General features: G+C 41.6%; 1 protein-coding gene across 1 annotated transcript in view; it reads left to right on the plus strand.

The window, feature by feature from the left end:
* EHBP1 (EH domain binding protein 1) overlaps window positions 1-20,166 on the plus strand; it is a gene marked incomplete at its 5' end in the record, with an annotated part of 230,829 nt that overhangs the window by 35,179 nt on the left and 175,484 nt on the right. The window contains 2 exons of the mRNA XM_081998215.1: window positions 9,866-9,961; window positions 19,419-19,472. Coding sequence (XP_081854341.1) covers window positions 9,866-9,961; window positions 19,419-19,472 — 150 coding nt within the window. The remainder of the gene's footprint in view (window positions 1-9,865; window positions 9,962-19,418; window positions 19,473-20,166) is intronic.

Genomic DNA, 20,166 nt, shown 5'->3' on the forward strand with positions numbered 1-20,166 from the left:
GGTGTCACCAGTCTGCTGTTGCAAATGTTATCTGTCTTCAAAATCAGGTAGATGGGGCTTGCTTCAACTTTTCAAACCTCATTTATATGGTTACCAGCCTCCATAGTTTACAGAATGTAGAGCTTGTAGCAGTGAACTTGCTTAATTCTTCCTCTTTGGTATGCTGTCACATTGGCATGTTGCTCCCAGATTTTCAGGCCCTCGGCTTTTGGACGTGCCTTTTTTTTTTTTTTTTTTTTCTTTTTTTGAGTTGGGGAGGAATGTCTTCATTCTAGCGTACAACAAGGGAAAACATGTTGTAAATATGTTTACCTTCATTTCACTGAGATGCTCTCGCATTTCCAGGCTTTGAACTAAGAAATTTCAATTTGAAAAGAGATGCTGCCATGATGTCAAGGAGGTACTTTCTGCTATTCCTGTGAACACATACAGGCTTATGGTTGAATTATATACCTCTGAAGCATCAAATTTACACTTGCCTCTGAGAGCCTGACAGAATTATTCTTCAAAGATCCTTTTTGTATCAAAGCTGAAAGAAGGTGCTTTGCCTGTGATTTCAGCACTTCTGCTGCAGATTTACGAAAAACTATTTAAACACAGAGGAGAAGGAGCAATGTTGGGAACAGGGAAAGAACTTGAACAGTAGCAGAGTCAAGAGAAGCAGAGAGACAGGGAGTAAAAAGGATCCCTTGTTGTCCACAACAGCAGCCTGCCCGGCTTTTTTCAAGGGTATGCCATCAACAAAGCAGCAGTTGAGTCACCTGTTTTGCTGTCCTTGGCAATCTGTTGCCTTTTCTGGCTACTTCATTGCCTAGTCTAGCCTGCCTGTCACTACCAGCTTCTTCACTGACTGGAATTACAAAGGCATGTTTTAACTCTGACATGCCGATGACTGCCTCGGACCAGCACGGTTCAGTAATGGCACTTTTAGGGCTTCTTGGCTTGCTAGTAAAGTAAGAAAATTATGTTGGCCTACAAATGCAAGTGGTCAAAATTAGGATGAGTCATTCTAATGCTCAGTGTGTACCCTTTTAGGCATATGAGATAGCCTTCAATAAGGCAACTGCAAATTTTTTTCCTACAACATTGCCGCCTTGTTAAGCAGACAGTGGTTAGAGAGAATGTGAGGACCGAGTGGTGAGCGAAACTGTTAAATCGACAGAGGTTAGAGGATGTTTGTTAAAGAAGGTATAGGACATGAACAGAAAAGACTGTGTAACCACTGTTAACTATTTAACCATTTGACCACTGTTATATGGTTAAATGCTGCCTTAGGGGATTCATTTTTGTCCCATCCTCATCTACAAAGTTCCTGACTGAGGGTAGATAGAGTATTAAAGCTAGAATCGATGTATCTTTCCATTTTGTTGGTGTCTGGGGGACTGTCTTGCAGCAGTGTTGAGCAGTCATTATTACAATTGAAGTGAAAAAAGTCTGCTTTGGAAGACAAAACAAAAGGTTGTTCCATGCTTAACCCCTATAAAATAAGGTAGTTGCTGATTTAAGGAGGCCATGCCAAATTAGTGGAAACTGGTTATTCTTTCACTGTTTGTAAATTGGGGGGCAGTAATACCTTTCTTTCTTCCAGGGATCCTGTAAAGTTAAATTTTCGTGACATTCTGAGCAGCAGTGATGGATGTTCCAGAAAACTGTGAGAAAAATAACTCTGCATTCCGTTCTTGGGTCAGAAACTGCTTGATGAGAAGGGGAAGAAGCTTTTTATCTGAGCGTCATCTATTGTGGGCAGTGCGCAATGTTTGGTGAAAGAAATAGCATGAATAACGTATTTAAGGAGTATGTCATGAATGTGTATGTGTAAAATTGTTTGAACAGATAGCCCAGTGCTAGAGAATCTGTTTTCTAGGGAAGTCAAGGTTTTGCTCATTTTCCAAGCTTAGCAGTCTTTCTATAGCTGTTTAGCAGTAATACATAGAATCATAGTATGGTTTGGGTTGGAAGGGACCTTTTAAGGTTGTCTAGTCCAAGCCCCCTGCAATGAGCAGGGACATCTGCAACTAGATCAGGGTGCTCAGAGCCCCGTCCAACCTGACCTTGAACGTTTCGAGGGATGGGTCATCTACCATCTCTCTGGGCAACCTGTTCCAGTGTTTCACCACCCTCATTGTGAAAACTTTCTTCCTTAGATCTAGTCAAAATTTGCCCTCTCTTAGTTTAAAACCATTACCCCTTGTCTTATTGCAACAGGCCTTGCTAAAAAGTCTGTCTCCATCTTTCTTATAGGCCTCCTTTAAGTACTGGAAGGCTGCAATAAGGTCTCCCCGGAGCCTTCTCTTCTCCAGGCTGAACAACCCCAACTCTCTCAGCTTGTCCTCACAGGAGAGGTGTTCCATCCCTCTGATCATTTTGGTGGCCCTCCTCTGGATCCACTCCAACAGCTCCATGTCCTTCCTGTGCTGAGGGCTCCAGAGCTGGATGCAGGACAGGTGGGGTCTCACCAGAGCAGGGGGGCAGAATCACCTCCTCACTGATCTCCATCTGGACATTGAGCCATTGACCACTCCACTCTGGATGTGACCATCCAGACAATTCCTCATCCATATCCTAACAGTCCACCCATCAAATCCTTACTTCTCCAATTTAGAGAGAAGGATGTTGTGAGGGACCGTGTCAAAGGTCTTACAGAAGTCCAGAGAGATGACATCGGTAGCTCTTCCCTTGTCTATTGATGTGGTCACTCCATCATAGAAGGCCACTAGGTTGGTCAGGCAGAACTTGCCCTTGGTGAAGCCATGCTGGCTGTCCCAAATCACTTCCTTGTCATCCATGAGCATTAGCATAGCTGCTAGGAGGATCTGTTCCATGATCTTCCCGGGCACAAAGGTGAGTCTGATGGGTCAGTAGTTCCCAGGGTCCTCCTTGCTACCTTTTTTAAAAATGGGTGCAATGTTTCCCTTTTTCCAGTCTCCAGGGACTTCACCTGACTGCCATGACTTTTCAAACATCATGGAGAGTGGCTTGGCAACTATATCAGCCAGTTCCTTCAGGACTCTGGGATGTATCTCATCAGGTCCCATAGACTTGTGTATATCCAGGTTCCTCAGGTGATCTCAAACCTGATCTTCTCTTAGAGTGGGAGGGACTTTGCTCCTTCAGTCCCTGTTTTGCAGTCCATCCCCTCGAGAGGTGTGGGAAGAAGGGTTGCCAGTGAAGACTGAGGCAGAGGTGGTTGTGTACCTTAGCCTTCTCCTCGTCCATTGTTACCAGTTTGTCGGCCTTGCTCATCAAGGGGGTATGCTTTCTTTGACGTTCCTTTTCTGGATGACATACCTGTAGAAGCCCTTCTTATTATTCTTTGCATCCCTTGCCAAGTTCAGCTCCAGCCGCACCTTGGCCCTCCTGACCTCACCCCTACACACCTGGGCAGCGTCCCTGTGCTCATGCCAGGATACCTGTCCCTGCTTCCACTGCCTGTGCATTTCCTTCCTGCCTTTTAGTTTGCCCATCAGGTCTTGATTCAGCCATGCTGGCCTCTCACCTTCCTTTCCTGACTTCTTACACATGGGGATCAAGAGCTCTTGTGCTCTATGGAAAGCATCCTTAAAGATCTGCCAGCTCTGTTCAGCCCCCTTGTCCCTGAGGGCAGTTTCCCAGGGGGTCCTATTGACTAACTCCCTGAAGAGCTGGAAGTTTGCTTTCCTAAAATTCAGGGTCCTGACTTTACTCTTTGCCTGTACCACATCCCTCAGGACTGCAAACTCCATCAGCGCATGGTCACTGCAGCTCAGGCTGCCTCCAATCTTGACATGACCAATTAGCTCACATGCATTGGTGACCAGCAGGTCCAGTATCACATCCCCCCTGGTAGGGCTGTCTATTACCTGGCATAGGAAGGTATCCTCCATGCACTCCAAGAGTCTCCTGGATTGCCTACAGCTTGCCGTGCTACTTCTCCAGCAGATGTCAGGGTGGTTGAAGTGCCCCAGGAGGAAGAGAGCCTGCGAGCACAATGCGTCCTGTAGGTGGAGTAAGAATGCTTCATCTATAGACTCCCCTTGATTGTGCAGCCTGTAGTAGATGGCAACCACAAGGTTCCTTTTGTTGCCTTGGTCTCTGATTCTTACCCATAAGCTTTTGACCTGTTCATGGCTACACTTCAGAGACAGCTCTTCACAATCTATCCATTTCTTGACATAGAGGGCAACACCTCTACAGCTGCTTCCTCGCCTGTCCCTTCCGAACAGCCTGTAGCCATCAATAGCCATACTCCTATGGTATGTCCTATATGGGATTTGTCCCACCAAGTTGCAGTAATGGCAACCAGGTAGTAGCTTTCTAGCAGCACAGTGGCTTCCAGCTCCTCTTGTTTGTTGCCCATGCTGCATGCATTGGTGTAGAGGCACTTCAGCTGGGCTGTCGGCTGTGTCATCCTCTTAGAGGAACACCCCTTAGTACCTCTGGGGTCTTTCTCTGGTGCAACAGGCTGAAGGGCCTTGCTAGTACCCCATCCCTCTAACCTCAGCATGAATGCGTGATTACAGTTTTATGCATTACAGTTACAATCACAATTACAGTTGTAACACATGTGCATGCTGATGAATTGAAGATATTAATGGGAAGACTGGTGGCAATCTGCTAGTTTCCTCATCTACTCTCAAGGGACTCTTACAGCAATGGGTTGAACAAGAGCTGCCTGGCATTTCCAGGGCTTTGAACTTTCTTCTTTGGTGTGTGCTGGGTTTTTTGGACCACATCCCAGGGCGGGCGGGTGATGGGAGCATTGTTCTGGTGCCCAGCCTCTTTAACTGGAGGGCCAAGCACAGTGATTTCAAAATGATCATGAGGATGCAAGCTGTAGTCTGGACTACGGTCTTTAATTTGTCTCTTCCGTTTGTGGTACTGAGCTATGGTACAGAAGAAGCAGCCATCCGAAAACTGCCAGTTGAGGTTTCCTTTGGTGTAGGGGAATCGGCAGTTTTTCCTGGTCCATTCCTTTTCCAGTGGGTCTGTTAGCAGCTGGATCATACTGATCTCTGGCTGTCCCCAGATGATGTATGGCTTTGGTGGGACTCGTCACACAGAGCAAATTGGAGTAGTGCTCAGTCTTCACAAGCCATTCTGCTGGCATGGCGGCACCAGATGAAGGATCTGGCTGCTTAATGTCAGCTCCTCCTCTTTGAGCTATTTATTTATTTATTTATCTTATCTTCCTGTCTAAGTGGTCTGTCTGGATAACACTGAAGAAGAGGGACTATCCTTACAAGCAGAGCTGCTCTAAGCACTGTTGGAGCCACTTGAGCTCCTGCTTGGCTCCTATGCCCTGAACAGCCTGTCACAGAGACAAGTAGCAGAGCTGGTCTGATCATAGGCAGTTGGCAAAAATTTTATCAGGGAAAGAAAAGCAGCAGCTCGCTGGCTCACAATAAAGCCACTCCTGGGGCTGCAGGTGAGGAATAATGGTAGGTCTGCTTCTGACTTTTGCTTTTAAAAAACAATATTGAGGGCTTGGCTATAAGAACATATTTTTGAATCATAATTGTAAACTGTTCTGTCACAGCAAGCTTAAAATATTATGGTCAACTCTAGGATCTTACAGGAAAGTAACTTGCAATTATCCTGCACAACAGAGGCAGGATGAGATGAGGTGGTAGTGAAGAAGGGAGAAACCAAATGGGTAACATAACGCATCTGGACGGGTAGGCTCATGAAATAATGTAGTATTTTATTTTTGAAGGGTCAGGAAAGAGATTTTTGTAGAGACAAAGAGAAGTATAAGCAGCAGTAAGCAGAGTTGGTCATGATAGGAATGACGCATGTGCCAGGTCATGAAATCCCCTACTTAACAGGGGCTGGGGTGGTGACTTCCGTGACGTACTCTAGTTAGCTGATTTGTCTGCATCTGTCTTGTCGTCTTCATGGTAAAGTCGTGAACAGCTGGTGGTGGCATTTATTAACTTCATGTTTGAAACCAAAGTTCCTGATTTGGGGCTCTCTTCTTATCGTTTTTTATTCAGATTTAAAAGATAATCTAGACAAGCTGAGCAGTGACTGTAAGGGAAGGTTATAGTCTGTTCCACCCCCTCCCACCCACCCACCCCCCCCAAACTGGCTAAAAAATTCTGGTGTAGGCTTGGTAGGATTTTTTGGTTTTGCTACCTCCCCCTCCTCCCTATAAGAGGGTGGCACTGGATTTATAAGTATTTATACACTTATGTTACAGAGAATTGATAGTAACGGCTTTCTAGATTGGAGGAGAGGGCTTCAAAAATAACAGTGCTTATAAAATTATCTGCTTTGTTCCAAGTTTTGCAGAAATGCATTTGTATTTTGGAAAGCTGTGCAATGTCATCATCTTCTCTAGCACCTCTGTTAATTGCCGCCATCCAAGTTTGCCTGCAGAGTGGGAGGCAGTTTCATATGGTCAAGGTCAGCCCCTGGTGGGTAATTAAAAGGAAAGGTGGTGTACCAAAGGCAGCCCTTGGATGAGCTGGTCTCATATTTTGTTCAGTCAATGTGTTGCCATATGTTGAATTAGATAGAGCTGCTTTATAGTCTTCTGTAACGTTTCACCATTTGGTACAAGAGTTTTAGCAATGCTAAGAAATGTTACTTTTACAATTAAGCCCACTTGTAAAAGTAAGCCCACTCTGTGCTCTCCAGCAGAAACTACTGGAGAACAAGACTCGAGTTTGTCTACTCTGTGCATGAGGTGAGAGAGGTGTGTGAAACTCTGCTGTTTCATGCAACCAAAAAGTGGACACTTACCAAGAGTGGAGAAACTGTACCTTGCTGATAATAGCTTAAGTATTACTAAATGTTAAGAATTTGCAAAAACATCAGAAGGCTCTCTGTGTTTGAAATCATTGACTATTGAAGGCTGCTTGGCAGCAGATTTACTATTTTCCGGAGTGTTTCACCGATTTTGAGTACAGTTTGTAAGCCCTTTGGTGTGTTGTATGTGCATTGTCATGTAGAAGACTGAACACTTCAAATTATCTGGTCCTGTAAATTGCTGATTTCAATCTATTTTTAAAGATTCTTCCCTTCTTATTGGAACCAGAGGCCAAAACTGCAGCGATATCGAGGCTGTCTTTCCAGTTCAAGCACAGCAGAATGGTTGTTGCAATGTTCACAACATCACGTGCGGTAGATGGCAAAGCAGGCTGTCTGGATTGTTTTAGAGAGAAAACTGGGGAAAGATCTCAAAACTGGGTAGCCTGAAACGCCCGTTTGAGTCTGTAGGCTTACTTCCATGTCCTTTCTTAAACAGCTTTCTTCCTCTTAACAGTCAGCAGTTTTGTGCCAGAGCAATGCCGTAGGTTGGACAATGTCATTCACAGTCCCACTCTATTTATAGGGTATTTCAGCAACCCCTCCTGTAGCTCCTGTTTCCTGATTTAAAAGAGCTTTCATGTTATGTCCTCTCCTCTCATTTTCCATTGGCAGAAAAAGGGAGGAGTTGAGTTTCTCCTTGAAACGCAGCAGAGCATTTCTTCTTCTCTTTCCAGGCCATGAGTCTTGTCCCTCGGATTTAGGAGATGAGTCTAGAGCAGGGCAGGCGGGGAGCTGTTGGTGAGGCATCCGCTGCCAGTGTTCACTTCTGCTTGGCTGTTGCTCTTGCCTGGGCTTCAGAGACAAGGGGAGATGGCTAGTAAAAACTAGTAGGAGATGAGGAAAAGATGGTTCTAGAAGGCACAGCCCAGTGGGAAATTGAGTTAGAAGTGAGGATTAGGTTGGAAATGAACTGTGCAGATGCAGTGCCTTGCCTTGACTGAGCCCTGGCAGCAATCGCCTGTCTGGAAGTGTTGGCAATTCTGCTGTGCAAAAGTGGCCTGATCCAGCTCGCATATCAAAGTCAAGGCTTATAATTCAGGAGCTGAAAAAGATTTTTTTTTTTTTTTAATATAGGCCAGGTGTAACTTTAAGAAACTGCAGGACAGAGGTCCCTGACATGAGAAATATTGTGTTAGAATAGCACTCTCCATGTTAATTTTAAATTATCGTCATTGTTAGCCCTTCCCCTGTGTTTTCCTCCCTTTGCGTTCTTCTTTTCCTTTCTCCTTTCCAACAACCCAGATGTAGTTTTGATGTTGTCTTTTTTCTGTCATGCTGTTTATGTGGTACAGTGTTTATTTTAAAAAGCCAAACAAGGATTTAATAACATTCAGTTGATCACAGAACAGCTTTGCTTTAAAAGCTCATTAGCTAGGGCTTGTCTCCTGGTTTTTGCTTTCAGTGACATGCCTGTCACAGTGAACAGAAAATCTTATATATCTGTGTGTGTGTTTATTGTTTCTCACTAACTCTCCTGGTTGGAGGTAGTGCTGATAAAGGATTTGAAGTAAAGCTTTGCCTGGACCAGTGAATGCTCATTTTCTAGTTTTTTATATAAATGGAACAAGTGATCCTCAACTGAGCAGGCTGTTAGTGCCTAGACCTTGGATATTGTAAGTTTGGCATAATTGCAGCAGGAAAGCACAGGTTCCAGATACACCGTTCCAGATACATAGTTTTATGAAAATTGGCATCTGGAAAAAGGATGGAGTGCCCCTATGGCAAAGTTGATTTATCTTACAAGATGCTACACGAGGACAGGCTGGTGGGCAGGTGAGCATGTGCCTGGCTCTGGATTGCAGCAGGCCTTCTGCCTGCTGAATATTCCCATCAGGCAAGCTGAGAATGACTCAGAGGGGGTGGCTGCAGGTCCCGTGGAAGGGAGAGACATGAAGCTGGAGCTCGGGTGGCTGTGGTGGGGATGACAACTACTGTGGTGTGTTTTCCTGCTTACAAAACATCATTTGCTTATAAAATACACTTGTGAAGTAAAGCTATAAACAGCATTGTTTGCTCAGTTATTCAGAAATTCATTTAGGCCTGCTTTAGAACAATGAGAACAGGCTGAAATTCGTGAATTAAAAATAGTAGAAATTTGGTTCTTTCAAGTTGCTCGTTTCTTAAATTCCTCTCTTCAGATGTCCCAAGTCATGTTATGTAAGTTCACTCTGCAAACACAAAGTGTAGAAACTTCATCTGAAGTTCTGAGTGTTGGAAAGAGTATAAAACTGCAGTGAGTGATGCTGTAGTATTAAAAAAAGAAACAAAGCCCAGTTAATTGTCTTCAGATAACAGTAAATAGATTGTACGTTCTTTCCTGATAAAACTTCCAAAGACCTTTAATGACCTCCATGCTGCTCAGCAGTCACTTGTGCATCAGCATCCCTCCCTCATTTGTCTTACGGCGTCACAAAATGGATTGAGCTTGGAAAAAAGCATACTTACTCTGAAACAGAAATGATCACGCATGGTGTTTTTCACAACTAACTATTAAAATGTAAATACAGACCATACATCAATCCAAATTGATACTCAAAGGTAGACAAGTTCTCAGTCTATTTTAGTGTGTTTTTATCATTATCTTTTCTAGGTCTAGGTACCTCAGCATATTAATGTTTAAGAATTTAAATGTTTTAGTAGCATTTAATCTATATTATAAATAATTGTTTTGTTGGGTTTTTTTTCTTAAATAAAAATGTCTTTTAGTTCTGTTTAGGTCTAAATCTGGTTAAGCCTGTAGTATGTGCTGCACTCATCAAGGATTCTTTAAATAAAAACATTCCCTCTTCTGGATAAAAACAAAATAAAGCTCAGCTTGCTAGAGAAGCGCTGGCCTTATGGCCTTGATTTTGGCAAGGCTCTGAGTGTACTGACCTGTGCTATGTACTTAAAAAAAAAAAAAAACACCAAAAAACCCAACCAAAACAACACAGAGTTTAGGACCGTGTGAGTTGTGAGCAGCCTTTTTGGAGTCAATAACATGCTACTTCTACCTGCACATGCTGGGTCCTGTGGGAGTTGAGTCAGCATTTTTATAATGGCTTTAAGACAACTGTTTCTCTTCTTCTTTTAGGCTCATAGCTGGCAGCCTGGAATCAAGAACCCATACCGTGGGGTGGTGGTATGGCCAGTTCCTGAAAATGTTGAGATTACTGTGACGCTCTTTAAGGTATGTTTTTTTTTAAAGCATAATCTTTCCTATTTCACAAACAGCATATGAACAATTCTGTTTGGAAACGTCAGATTATAATCACAAAGGCCTAATCTTGCTGGGTTTAAGTTGTTAACTGCACAACCTTATGTCCCCAGCTTAAATCCTAGAGAGAAGGATGGTCTGTTCCCCGCCAAAGCTTAACTTCTGTAGTTTAGTTAACACACTGAAATATCCCATTGAGCTAATTATGACGAGTCATTGGCATAGAATTTAGTACATGTGTAACTGCGCACGTAGTACATGTGTAAAGGCTTGGCATGGGTTATAGTCTGGTTGGTTTTCTTTAAATACTGTAAGCCAGAAGTTGTCAAAACACAGCCATTTGTAGACTTCCTTGTTCAGTTGCAGTGCAGTGACCCTATTTCTTATGCTATTGACTAGGAAACAGAATCCAGCTTTTAATTTCACAGTATTTAGTATAGCACACAAACATCGCACTACTTATGTGATTGCAGTTGTAGGAGTGGATGTGGAGTATTGGAGTAATACAGAGAATTAAAAGATTTTTATGGGGGATTTTTTTTAGGAACTGCATTCATTCTATTAAAAGAAGCTTATTTGTGTGTCAGCAAAGCAGGAGGAGAAATGGATGGTTATGCTAGAACTTATTTCCCAAATATCGTTGGGGAAAGTCCTTTTTGCATAAAGATAAACAATACAATTTTGCATGTGTAACAGCATAGGAGGCTGACCGCAAGGCTGACAGTTTCTGGGATTTTCATGCCACTAGTTCTTTCTTGTTCTTTACTGTTGTGTCTCCAGCTACACTCTGGTTGTTCTTATTTATAATTGCTCTCTTTACACCTTATGGAAAGGGTAACATACTTTTTTCTAATTAGTAATATTTATATTTCTTGGTCTTGGGGACTTCCCTGATTAACTGCTTAGAAGTGGCTTCTTGTTAGCCTTAGCATGTGAATTTATTACTTGGTTCATTAAGCCTAAAAAGGGGGGTTTCTCTCTTTTTCTTTTTTTTTTTTTTCCTTTTTTATTCTTGGGATCACCAATGAACAGAAACTTCCCAGGTTGCCAATGATGCTAACTATCATAAATTTGTCTCTCTTTTTAGCAGACGCGTAGTCTTCAACTGAGGTTCAAAAGTTCACTAGCAAAAATTGTTTGCCTTTGCATGCATCAAGGGCCTCTGCTTGGATTAAGAAGTTTAACACCATTACATGACTACGCTGTATGTCTGTATAATCTGAGTATGGTTATATAACACAGTAAATGTTACTTAATATTTTTAACATTTAAAGTGAAGCAGAAATGTACACAGTTCTTGACTGTGTATGTGATAACTTCTCATTCTTGACGTAACATGTTAAATTTCTCTTGGGTGCAGCTCTGTGATGCTGTGGTTTAGGAGTAGAAGTGTCTCCCAGCCTTCTCCTGCCATCCCACACTACCTTCTTATTCCTGCCTGCACCACTTCAGGGCTATATTTTGTAGTACAGCACAACAAACTTGTAGCTGTGCCAAGTCAGTGAGTGTAAAGGCTAGGAGCAGATAGTGAGGGGAGAGAAGGGCCTCTGGAGCTGGTGTTAGGTATTACTACAGCCTTAATTTTACCCGGCGCTGTTACTGTGCGGGCAGATCTGTTCACTGGACTGCTGTCTCCTCTCCCGAAAAATAAGCCTGCCCATCGCAAGGGTTGCTCTGGGAAGAGAGGAAGGAGCGTAAATAACGCCAGAGACTGTGTCTTCTGGGAATGGTACACACTGATCACTGGGGGACCGAGCACAGGCTTTTATGGTCAAAATATTGACATCACGCAAAAAGCATCATATTGTCAGGCAGCTTTTATGTAAATCTGCTCTAACCAATCCTCTGGCTCCTCCAGCAAAAGTGCCTGTAAGTGGCCAAACCCACCTTTTTCTTTAAAAGGATGTGTAGGTGCAGTACAGAGCAGCGCTTTTTGAGCGAGCTGTGTGATGCACCAGGATCACTGTATCTGTGCGAGACCAGCAGCCTGCCTGGATGAATGAGCTGTGAGTGGTATGTGATTGCAGGCAGCATATGGTGTTAGCACAGCTCAGGCTGTGCCCAGTCCTCTGATGGTTCTGTTGGCTCAGTGCTACAGCGGCACTTCAGCTGTAGCACGGGATATGTCCTAATGCCTGGAGAGCTGGCATTTCTGTAGCTGGTACATTCTGGGCAAAGACGGTCAAAAAGAACTAGCTATTTTTTTGCACAGCTGATGCATTGGCTGGTCAGCGCTGGAGTACTGGGAAGGGAAGTACGTTAATAGCACACTGCAGCAGCCTTTTGGGGAGCTGACTTACAAATCAGGTATTTATACCATTCCTTTCTCTGGAAGGAGGGAGGCAAAAATGATGAACGCCGTAAAGCTCAGAAAAAGAGATGGCTCGTCTTTCAGTTCTGTCAAAGTCCCTTTAGGGGCCACTCCTCTGTTTGTCACTTTGCAGTAAGTACACTTAGAGTGGCCGTGGTGTTTAACAAGCAGTAGTTGTCCTCTTTCATTGCAACCCGAGAAGCTAAAGGAAGCTGCTGACTCCATGTCCATGCTGGCAGAGCCCACTGATGGGAGCAGGTTGCTCTGACAGAGCTTTGTAGCAATCACAGATAACAAATTAGCACAGTGGTGCTGTTTGAAATAGAAGTGCAGGGAAGGGAAAGACCTGACTCCAGGATAGACAGCTATGTGTTTTGGGAAGTGATTCACGCAGTAGTGGCTGTGCATTCATAAGTGGCTGTTGAAATGTGTTGCTGTTAGGATTAGGAGATAAATTGAGGTTTTAAGTGCTGATGAGAATGTTAAGAATATCCTCTCCAGTAGTCACCCGTGGACACTTGAGAGCTGGCTAGCAAAGTGCCTGTGATCGGTGAACAGACGAGATATTTTGCATTATCTGCACATCCCTATTTTGGGTGTTTTAGCTTGTTTCCAACAACATATTTACAATTCTTAGGCAAGCAGAGCAAGAAGAGACTATAACCTTGATTTAGAAAACTTGCATTTCAAATAAATAAAAATTTTTTGTTTCATTTCACTTAATTCTGGGCTGTTGGTAAAATTTAATGATGCTCTGGAGTCATGTGGGCAAAAGCATCAAATGGACATATTGATTCAGCTTCCCTTGACTAGCTCTAGCTCCTACCCATCCAGCTGGCTGAAGTGCTAATTACATAAAAAGTTCCATCTGTTCTGAAAGTTTAAGTTCTTCCTTTGCCATGCTCTACATTGATGTTTGGTTATGCCTTTTATTTTTCAACTGAAATGGGGAGAAAGAAACAGGGTGAAACAATAAGCCTATTGTGCATTTTAAGTCCACGATTTGTAGTGCTTTCATGGAAATGATCCACAAATGCCAGAAAAGCTAGCTGAGTTCCCGTTTTTCATTGTTTCCATGGTTGCACTCCAGAAGTTCATTTTTAGTGTCCCTGCATTAGCAAGGTTTGACAATCATACATGAAAGCTTGTATACTTTTCTGTGGTTTTATGTACAAACACCTGTATCAACTGAGATTCTAAATGACAAATTTTTACTGCCAAGCAAGCCCAGTGCTTTTAGCAAAGCTAAGTGAACATCAATTGTACTGTGAGGATTTAAATTGCAACAGCATTATTTTCTAGCTTAAAAGCAAAGTGAAGTTCCCGAGCAAAAAATGTTTGTTCTTCTGGAGTAAACATGGACTTTGCTTCATTGGATTACAAAAAACACTTGTCAGTAATATACGTGGTTTATCACACCAATGTACTATTGCAACAGTGGGGAAGATTACCAGCTCTTCATTCCAAAGTTTGAAAAAAAACCCAATTTTTTAAAGGCATAGCCTTCTAAACACACAAAAAAATAGTTATGAGTAAAATAAGAATAAAATAGATGATAAAAGGCGGCTTATATTGTGAAATGTATTCCTGTCCCCACATATCTCTCAGAATAAATCCTATATTATCTTTCTTGAAAGTCTGAGTCAATTGTGCTTTGATTATAGTGCAGTAACTGGCCATTCACTAACCAGCAACACTGCAGCAGAGCCAATACACTGTCTCAGGGAAGAAAAGAAAAACCCAACCCCAAAACCAAACCCCTTTTGATAAAGCCATTTCCCAGAAGCAAACAACACATCCAGGTTCAGAACATACTTATTGTAGTTTAGGAGAGACCAGCAGCTTGACTGGACACTGTGGGAGATGTTCCATAGGAGGCAAAAACCAGCCCTGTAGGCAAGACAAGATGTGTGTCAGATAGATACAAAAAAATCATACACTCGGGGAAGGGAGCACACTTGCACGTTAAATAATTAAATATCCAGGGTCATTGTGAGGACTAATTGTAAAAAATATATTTTAAAAACAAATAAATGTCAATCCTTGTTGCCTTTTTTAGCCCGGAGGCTTTACAGGAAATTGTGAGCTGTCATGAGCTTGGTGTGGTGATGTACAGGGGCCGTTCTGCCGGTCTGCTCAGAGCTCCCTGCTTTCTGGAAGCTCAACAAAAGCTGGCCGAAGTTGTATGTGACTTTCTAGACTAACCAGACCTCTGTGAGCAGCTTTGAAAGCGAGAAGAATAGGGTCAAACTTTGAGTCTTCTGCAGCTTCAAACAGCTGAGTACAAAAGCTGGGGACAGATGCTGGAGTACCCAGAGCATCTGCTATAGGTCACTGGCACAGGAAGATCACAAACCCTGTCATCATTTGATCTGATTCAATATGGCAGTCCTTAAGTAGTTATTCCCCAAGAGGAAAGACTGAAGATTAAGGCTGGTATGAAGTGATCTAATTGAAAGGCAAGCTTCAAAAGCCAGGAAAGCTTAGGGAGGAGGCACAGGGAAGGAAGGGAGGAAGGGACTAACAGTCTGAAGATCTTCCCTACCCGCTCTGGCTGCTGCTTAGGAGAAGGAGCAGTCCCTTGTTTTCTGACATATTTCTTTTGCTCCTATTAGAAGAGATACAGAAATAACTCTGAAGATAATTCAACTTACTGGAGAAGGGTCACCTTTCTTCAGTCTTCTGAAACCACCTTACACACTATAGAAAGGATCTCATCCTTGACAAAGCTTCTTGCTGGATGGGCTGATGATGGACTGATCAACAGAGAACAGAAAAACGTGACATACACATTCCTTCTTGCTCATCCCTTGACTGAGCCCAGAAGAGTTGTCTGGTTTTGGGTAGTTGGCACATGGATGGGCATAATGGAGTCACAGAAAGAAGCTGGTGGGTGGGATTGTGAAGAAAAGTTTGTAGGACTGAGCATGTTGAGGGCCAGCATCTCTCTAGGAAAGTTACTGGGAACATGTGAGTTGAGCTAGGTTTTTGCTGGTGGATGAAAGTACACTACTGACCTTGAGAGGAGAGTTGAAATTATTATCTGAGGGTCTCACTGTAGGAGAACCATAAGATAATGTCCTGTCCTTTGCACAATTCCCTACTATTGGCTTCTCACCTCAGCATTACTTTTGAACACTGAAGTCATCTTACCAGAAAAAAAAAGAATGGAAGAAGGGTAGGGGGAAAAAAGAATCCTCTAAAACTTATTTGAAGATACTGAAAAGGAGTGTCATACTGAGAGGTGAATGCAGGAAACAGGAAAATGGGGCCGATCTCTTGATATTAAGAATGATGATTCTTTTTTACACAACAAAATGAAGAGGAACAACAAGCTATTCCATTTACCCAGATACTCACAGTTTTCAATTCAAGGTAAAACCATAATGAATATTGGATAGACTGTAGTTCTGCATCTGGTAAAATGAGCATTATTTAAAAAAAAAAAAAAAAAGGCTCTTGCCAACTCCCTCCGTGTTGCAGCGAGGTATGAGGCAGTTTCAGGCTGAGAAAAATACTGGAGACAGTTTGTTCCTTGAGCTTCTTAGGTATTTTTCATTATTTTATTTCAGCAAGGAGGATGGAAATGAGGTCCAACTCTTGTCTCTAGGTGTTTCCAGCTGCACATTTTCAGTGATTATTTTTATCTGATTGCAGGTGAGGTGAGGTTTTGTGTGCTGTGTTACCAGGGAGGACTGTCATACAGTGAAAATTTCAAGGGCTGCTATAACTGTTACTCCTAGGGCTATTCTTCTTTGCAATGGCATTTTTTTTTCCTAAAGAGTAGTCAGCTGTATAGTCCTCAAATAATAGTTTTCTAAATTCATCACATGAGTTTTATGTGGGAAATGAATGGAGAATATGGGTTAGCCAGTGAGGGAAGTATGTGTTGTCGTGGTTTTTTTTAACCGGTATTTACCCTCTTCAAATCCAAAATAATCTGAAAGATTAGCCAGATAAGATTTATAGAAACATCACTTTTTATGGAGACCACATATGGGAATGTTAGCCCAAAGGGTAAAAATGGTGGTTGCAATAGAAGCTGTGTAGTAACTATAATCATGTAAGTATCTGTTAATGTTGACACGTAATAAAGTTATAAATTAGCTAGCAATAGGACTACGCATGCTGCTCCCTGGGATTCTATAAAAGCATTTTAGTGAGAAGAGTGAAGCCACTTACCTGTCTGTTGTAAAGAAATGCCGAGGCTTATGTGTATAAGCTTATTCAGGGTTTTCTGTTTCTGGAGGTATTTTAAGACTAGCAAGAAATGTACCTTTAAAAAGACTTCATACTCTCTGAACTTTTGGTAAGCCTGTTCATTAGAGAAGTCCTTGAAGCTTTTAATTTTTATTTTTTATTCTGGGTAGTTGGTAGGGAGTCTGGGGGTAATACACTTGTGTTTATTTTTCAAAAGTGTTCGCAACTTGCTTTCAAGTGCATGCTAAAATGTTGACTATTAAGAAGCCTTTTTGTTATACAGTATTATTTTGCTCTAGCAGATTATCAGAAATACTCAACAGAGCACCTGATTCTGTAACCTTCAGAGGTGTGAATCAGCTCTATTGCCATTCATAGAAGAGCTTTGCTTTTCTTTATAGATTATTGCCTTACATGAACAAAATAACGATTGTTTTATGTGTTACATGGGATAAAATAGCAGGCCCTGACTTTGCAAGCAGTTTTAGGTAAACTTGCAAGCTTACATTAATAGCTTTTGGGGGAGTTATGAAAAAAATTGAGCAGGATGAAATATTTAAGAGTTTAGTCACTTATGTTGGAGTAGCTTGTGAAAACATAAAGTGATTAATGATCCCATTAAATCTCATTATGTCATTTTATGCTGTATCCAAGGAGGCGATTAAACAAAAAGGTAATTGTCCTACGTTAACTTTTGAAAATTGTAAGTATTTAATAGCTGGATTACAGAAAATGATATCTTTAGAATTTATGTAGGATACAGCAAACCAGCAGTTATCATGCATTTTATTTACATAACTCAGAATTCCACAAATCTGATTAATGTCATGGTTATATAATTACGTAATCTGATATTTACTAGTACATTAATTGGAATACAGAGATACTTGAGTATGATTTTATATATATCTACTTGCCCTTCTATCTTTTTGGGTAACGGTACAATGTGTGTGTTACACTCATTTGCAGTATTTAAATTATTCTGACTTTTTAAAAATCTATAAAGGTTTACTCATATATCAAAAGAAATCATCAAGTTTTGACATCAGTTTCTAGTAACACTTTCTTATATTTTTTTCAATTAAACTACATCCCATTGTTGGAGTAATGCATTTTAAAATGTGTATTGCGTATGACACCTGTGGTTGTAGCTGTTAAATATATAGCTAATGATGGTGCCAGCACTATGACGTCTTGCTGAATTCCCTCTGTGAGCATGTTGATGCCCAGTGGGACTCCTCCGGCAAGGAGAGACAGTGTTTTACAGGGTGTCTGCAGAGCAGTGGAAACAGCTGGGTTTTGCTGGATTTTGTAGGAAGGACTGTGTTGGAAGAGATAGGATGATATCCTCTTAGAAATGTTTACTGTAGTTCATTCAAAGATGAGGTTTATTTAAGAGCACGCTTTCCAAGTTTTTTGTGTGCTGGAAAAAGGAAAAAATAATTCTTTTTGCTGCTTGTTTACGCTGTAAACTCATTACTTAGAAAATCTTTTATTTTGTGTATTTGATGAGAATTAGTTAAAAGAATAGTAATATTAATAAGTAATATAAAAATATAGTACTGTGATACAGTCCCTCCATTGTGTGTCTGACTTAAAGGTAAAGCTAAGCAAAACAAGGATGGTTAAAGCAAAGACTAAGATAAGGTGAGTTTTGAAGATGGAATATAAGGCTTGTAATATTCGGGAAAGAAAGGAAATGTGGTACTAACGGTGATAAACAAAGTAGAAGCAAAATCTCTCGATCTATTTTGCTAACTTACATCAGCAAGATGGAGTTGGTGCAGTGCATGGTGTAGGCTCCAAACAATAGCAAGAAAACTCTGGGTGCTGAGGGGTCTCATATTTGATGGTGGCAAATGCTGATTATGGGGAAGTGACATTTATCTACAAGTGTCTATAGCATACAAGTGTCTATAGCATGCAAGCATCAGAGGCAAAGGAATAATTGAGTGGTTTCCTATGACTAGAAATAATAGGGTAAAATTGAGGTATAGCAAAATGAGACTTCATGTCAGAAAAAAGCCTAAAGCCACATTCTCTCAGTGTGCGAAGCTGTTTTGCACGAGGGGTAGAAGTTCTTTTGTTACAGTTGGTCAGAACTAGGATTGGATCATAAATTAATGAGAGAGATAGAGAAATATATATTAAAAAAGTAGTTTTTAAAAGTAGGATCCTTGATAGAGGCATGAAGGGAATGACTTTATGTCTCCACTGTTTTCTTAATTTCAGACAACCATAATATAGACTATAGCACTGGATTGAAAGCTCATTAAATTAGAGGCAAATGCCCAATATATAAACCTGGTGTTGCAAATGAGTAATTATTTATCTTCCTGTTGGTGAAAATAATTTTTGTGTGTGATGTAATAGAAATTTAGTGAAGTAAGGTGGGTATTTAAGAAATTTCCAGTGAAATGAGGTACTGTGCAGAAGCTGTGACTTTGGATCTTTGCTTGTGCTGATGGAATCTGGGCATGAGGTGGTTGGGGTGATGTTTTTGATGCCCTGCTGTAGGTGTATGCCTTCTCATGCCAGGTGGGAGCAGTGGCTTCCTCCACTGTCCTCTGCAAGATGTAGATTAATTGTGTTTATTTGGAAGGTGGAACTTAAGAATTAAAGTGAGATTTATCTTTCTTTTGCCCTGGGTGAAAGGAAATAGAATTACAGGTCTTTATCAGAATCAACCTCACATTTGTATCTGTAGGAGTATTTATTAAATCTTCACTGGCAGCTTTACACCAACTTGCTCATATCTTATTTACATCCCTTGAAACCTACATACCAGCTAAAATATTTTCCTATGTCATCTTCAGTGGGTAAAAATATTTCCATGAGTATATGAAAATCTTGGCTGAGTTGCAATTTCTTGCACCCTGGATTATTTTTAGACTTAAGTTCTCTGGTTTGTTTTTCCAGGATCCCCACGCTGAAGAGTTTGAAGACAAAGAATGGACGTTTGTCATAGAGAATGTAAGCTGGAATGGTGTTATGTTTTGGCTTTTTTTATACATGTAAGACTTAATCATTTAAAAGATTAAAGGGTGTCCAAATGCTGAAAAAGGCTTGAGTAAAATTTGAGCTGCTGAACCACAGTAAAGCCTTGCTTTGTAGTAATAAAGGCTTAAATACCTATTGTTATGTTACAATTAAAATACAGGAGAGGGGAGTACTATACTACACTGCTTAAATTCCTTCCCTGTAAGCATCCATCTTCCTTACATTATTTTGCTATGAGCAATGGAGTAAACAAGTTAGAGCTGTGTTATGACTCATTGATTTATGGGCTACGACACATTATTTTTGTATGAGCAGGGGAGCGAACAAGTCAGACCTGCGTTATGACATCTGTACATCCCAAATGGCAGCACACCCTTCCCGGTTTTGAATGCTGCTCTTTAGCAAAGAGCACACTTTCATCACCTGCAAGCTTATACGTGAGGAAACTGAGGCAGGGTGGAGAGCCATGGTCACGTAAGCAAAGAGCAAGAGAGTCAAGACGTGGCCTCTGCTCCCTGGGATCCCAGTCTCGCTCTCTCTGCGTGGAGGAGCCATCTTGTGCACCCAGTGAAAACCGAAAAGGTGGCTCCTGCGAGTCTCTGACTCAGAGGAGTCAGGAGCTCCTGAAGGCTGTACAAACAACACGTTTGCCAAACAGCAGGGCTTC

This window comes from Phaethon aethereus, assembly GCF_964289735.1.
Source record: "Phaethon aethereus genome assembly, chromosome: 3".
NCBI lineage: Eukaryota > Metazoa > Chordata > Aves > Phaethontiformes > Phaethontidae > Phaethon > Phaethon aethereus.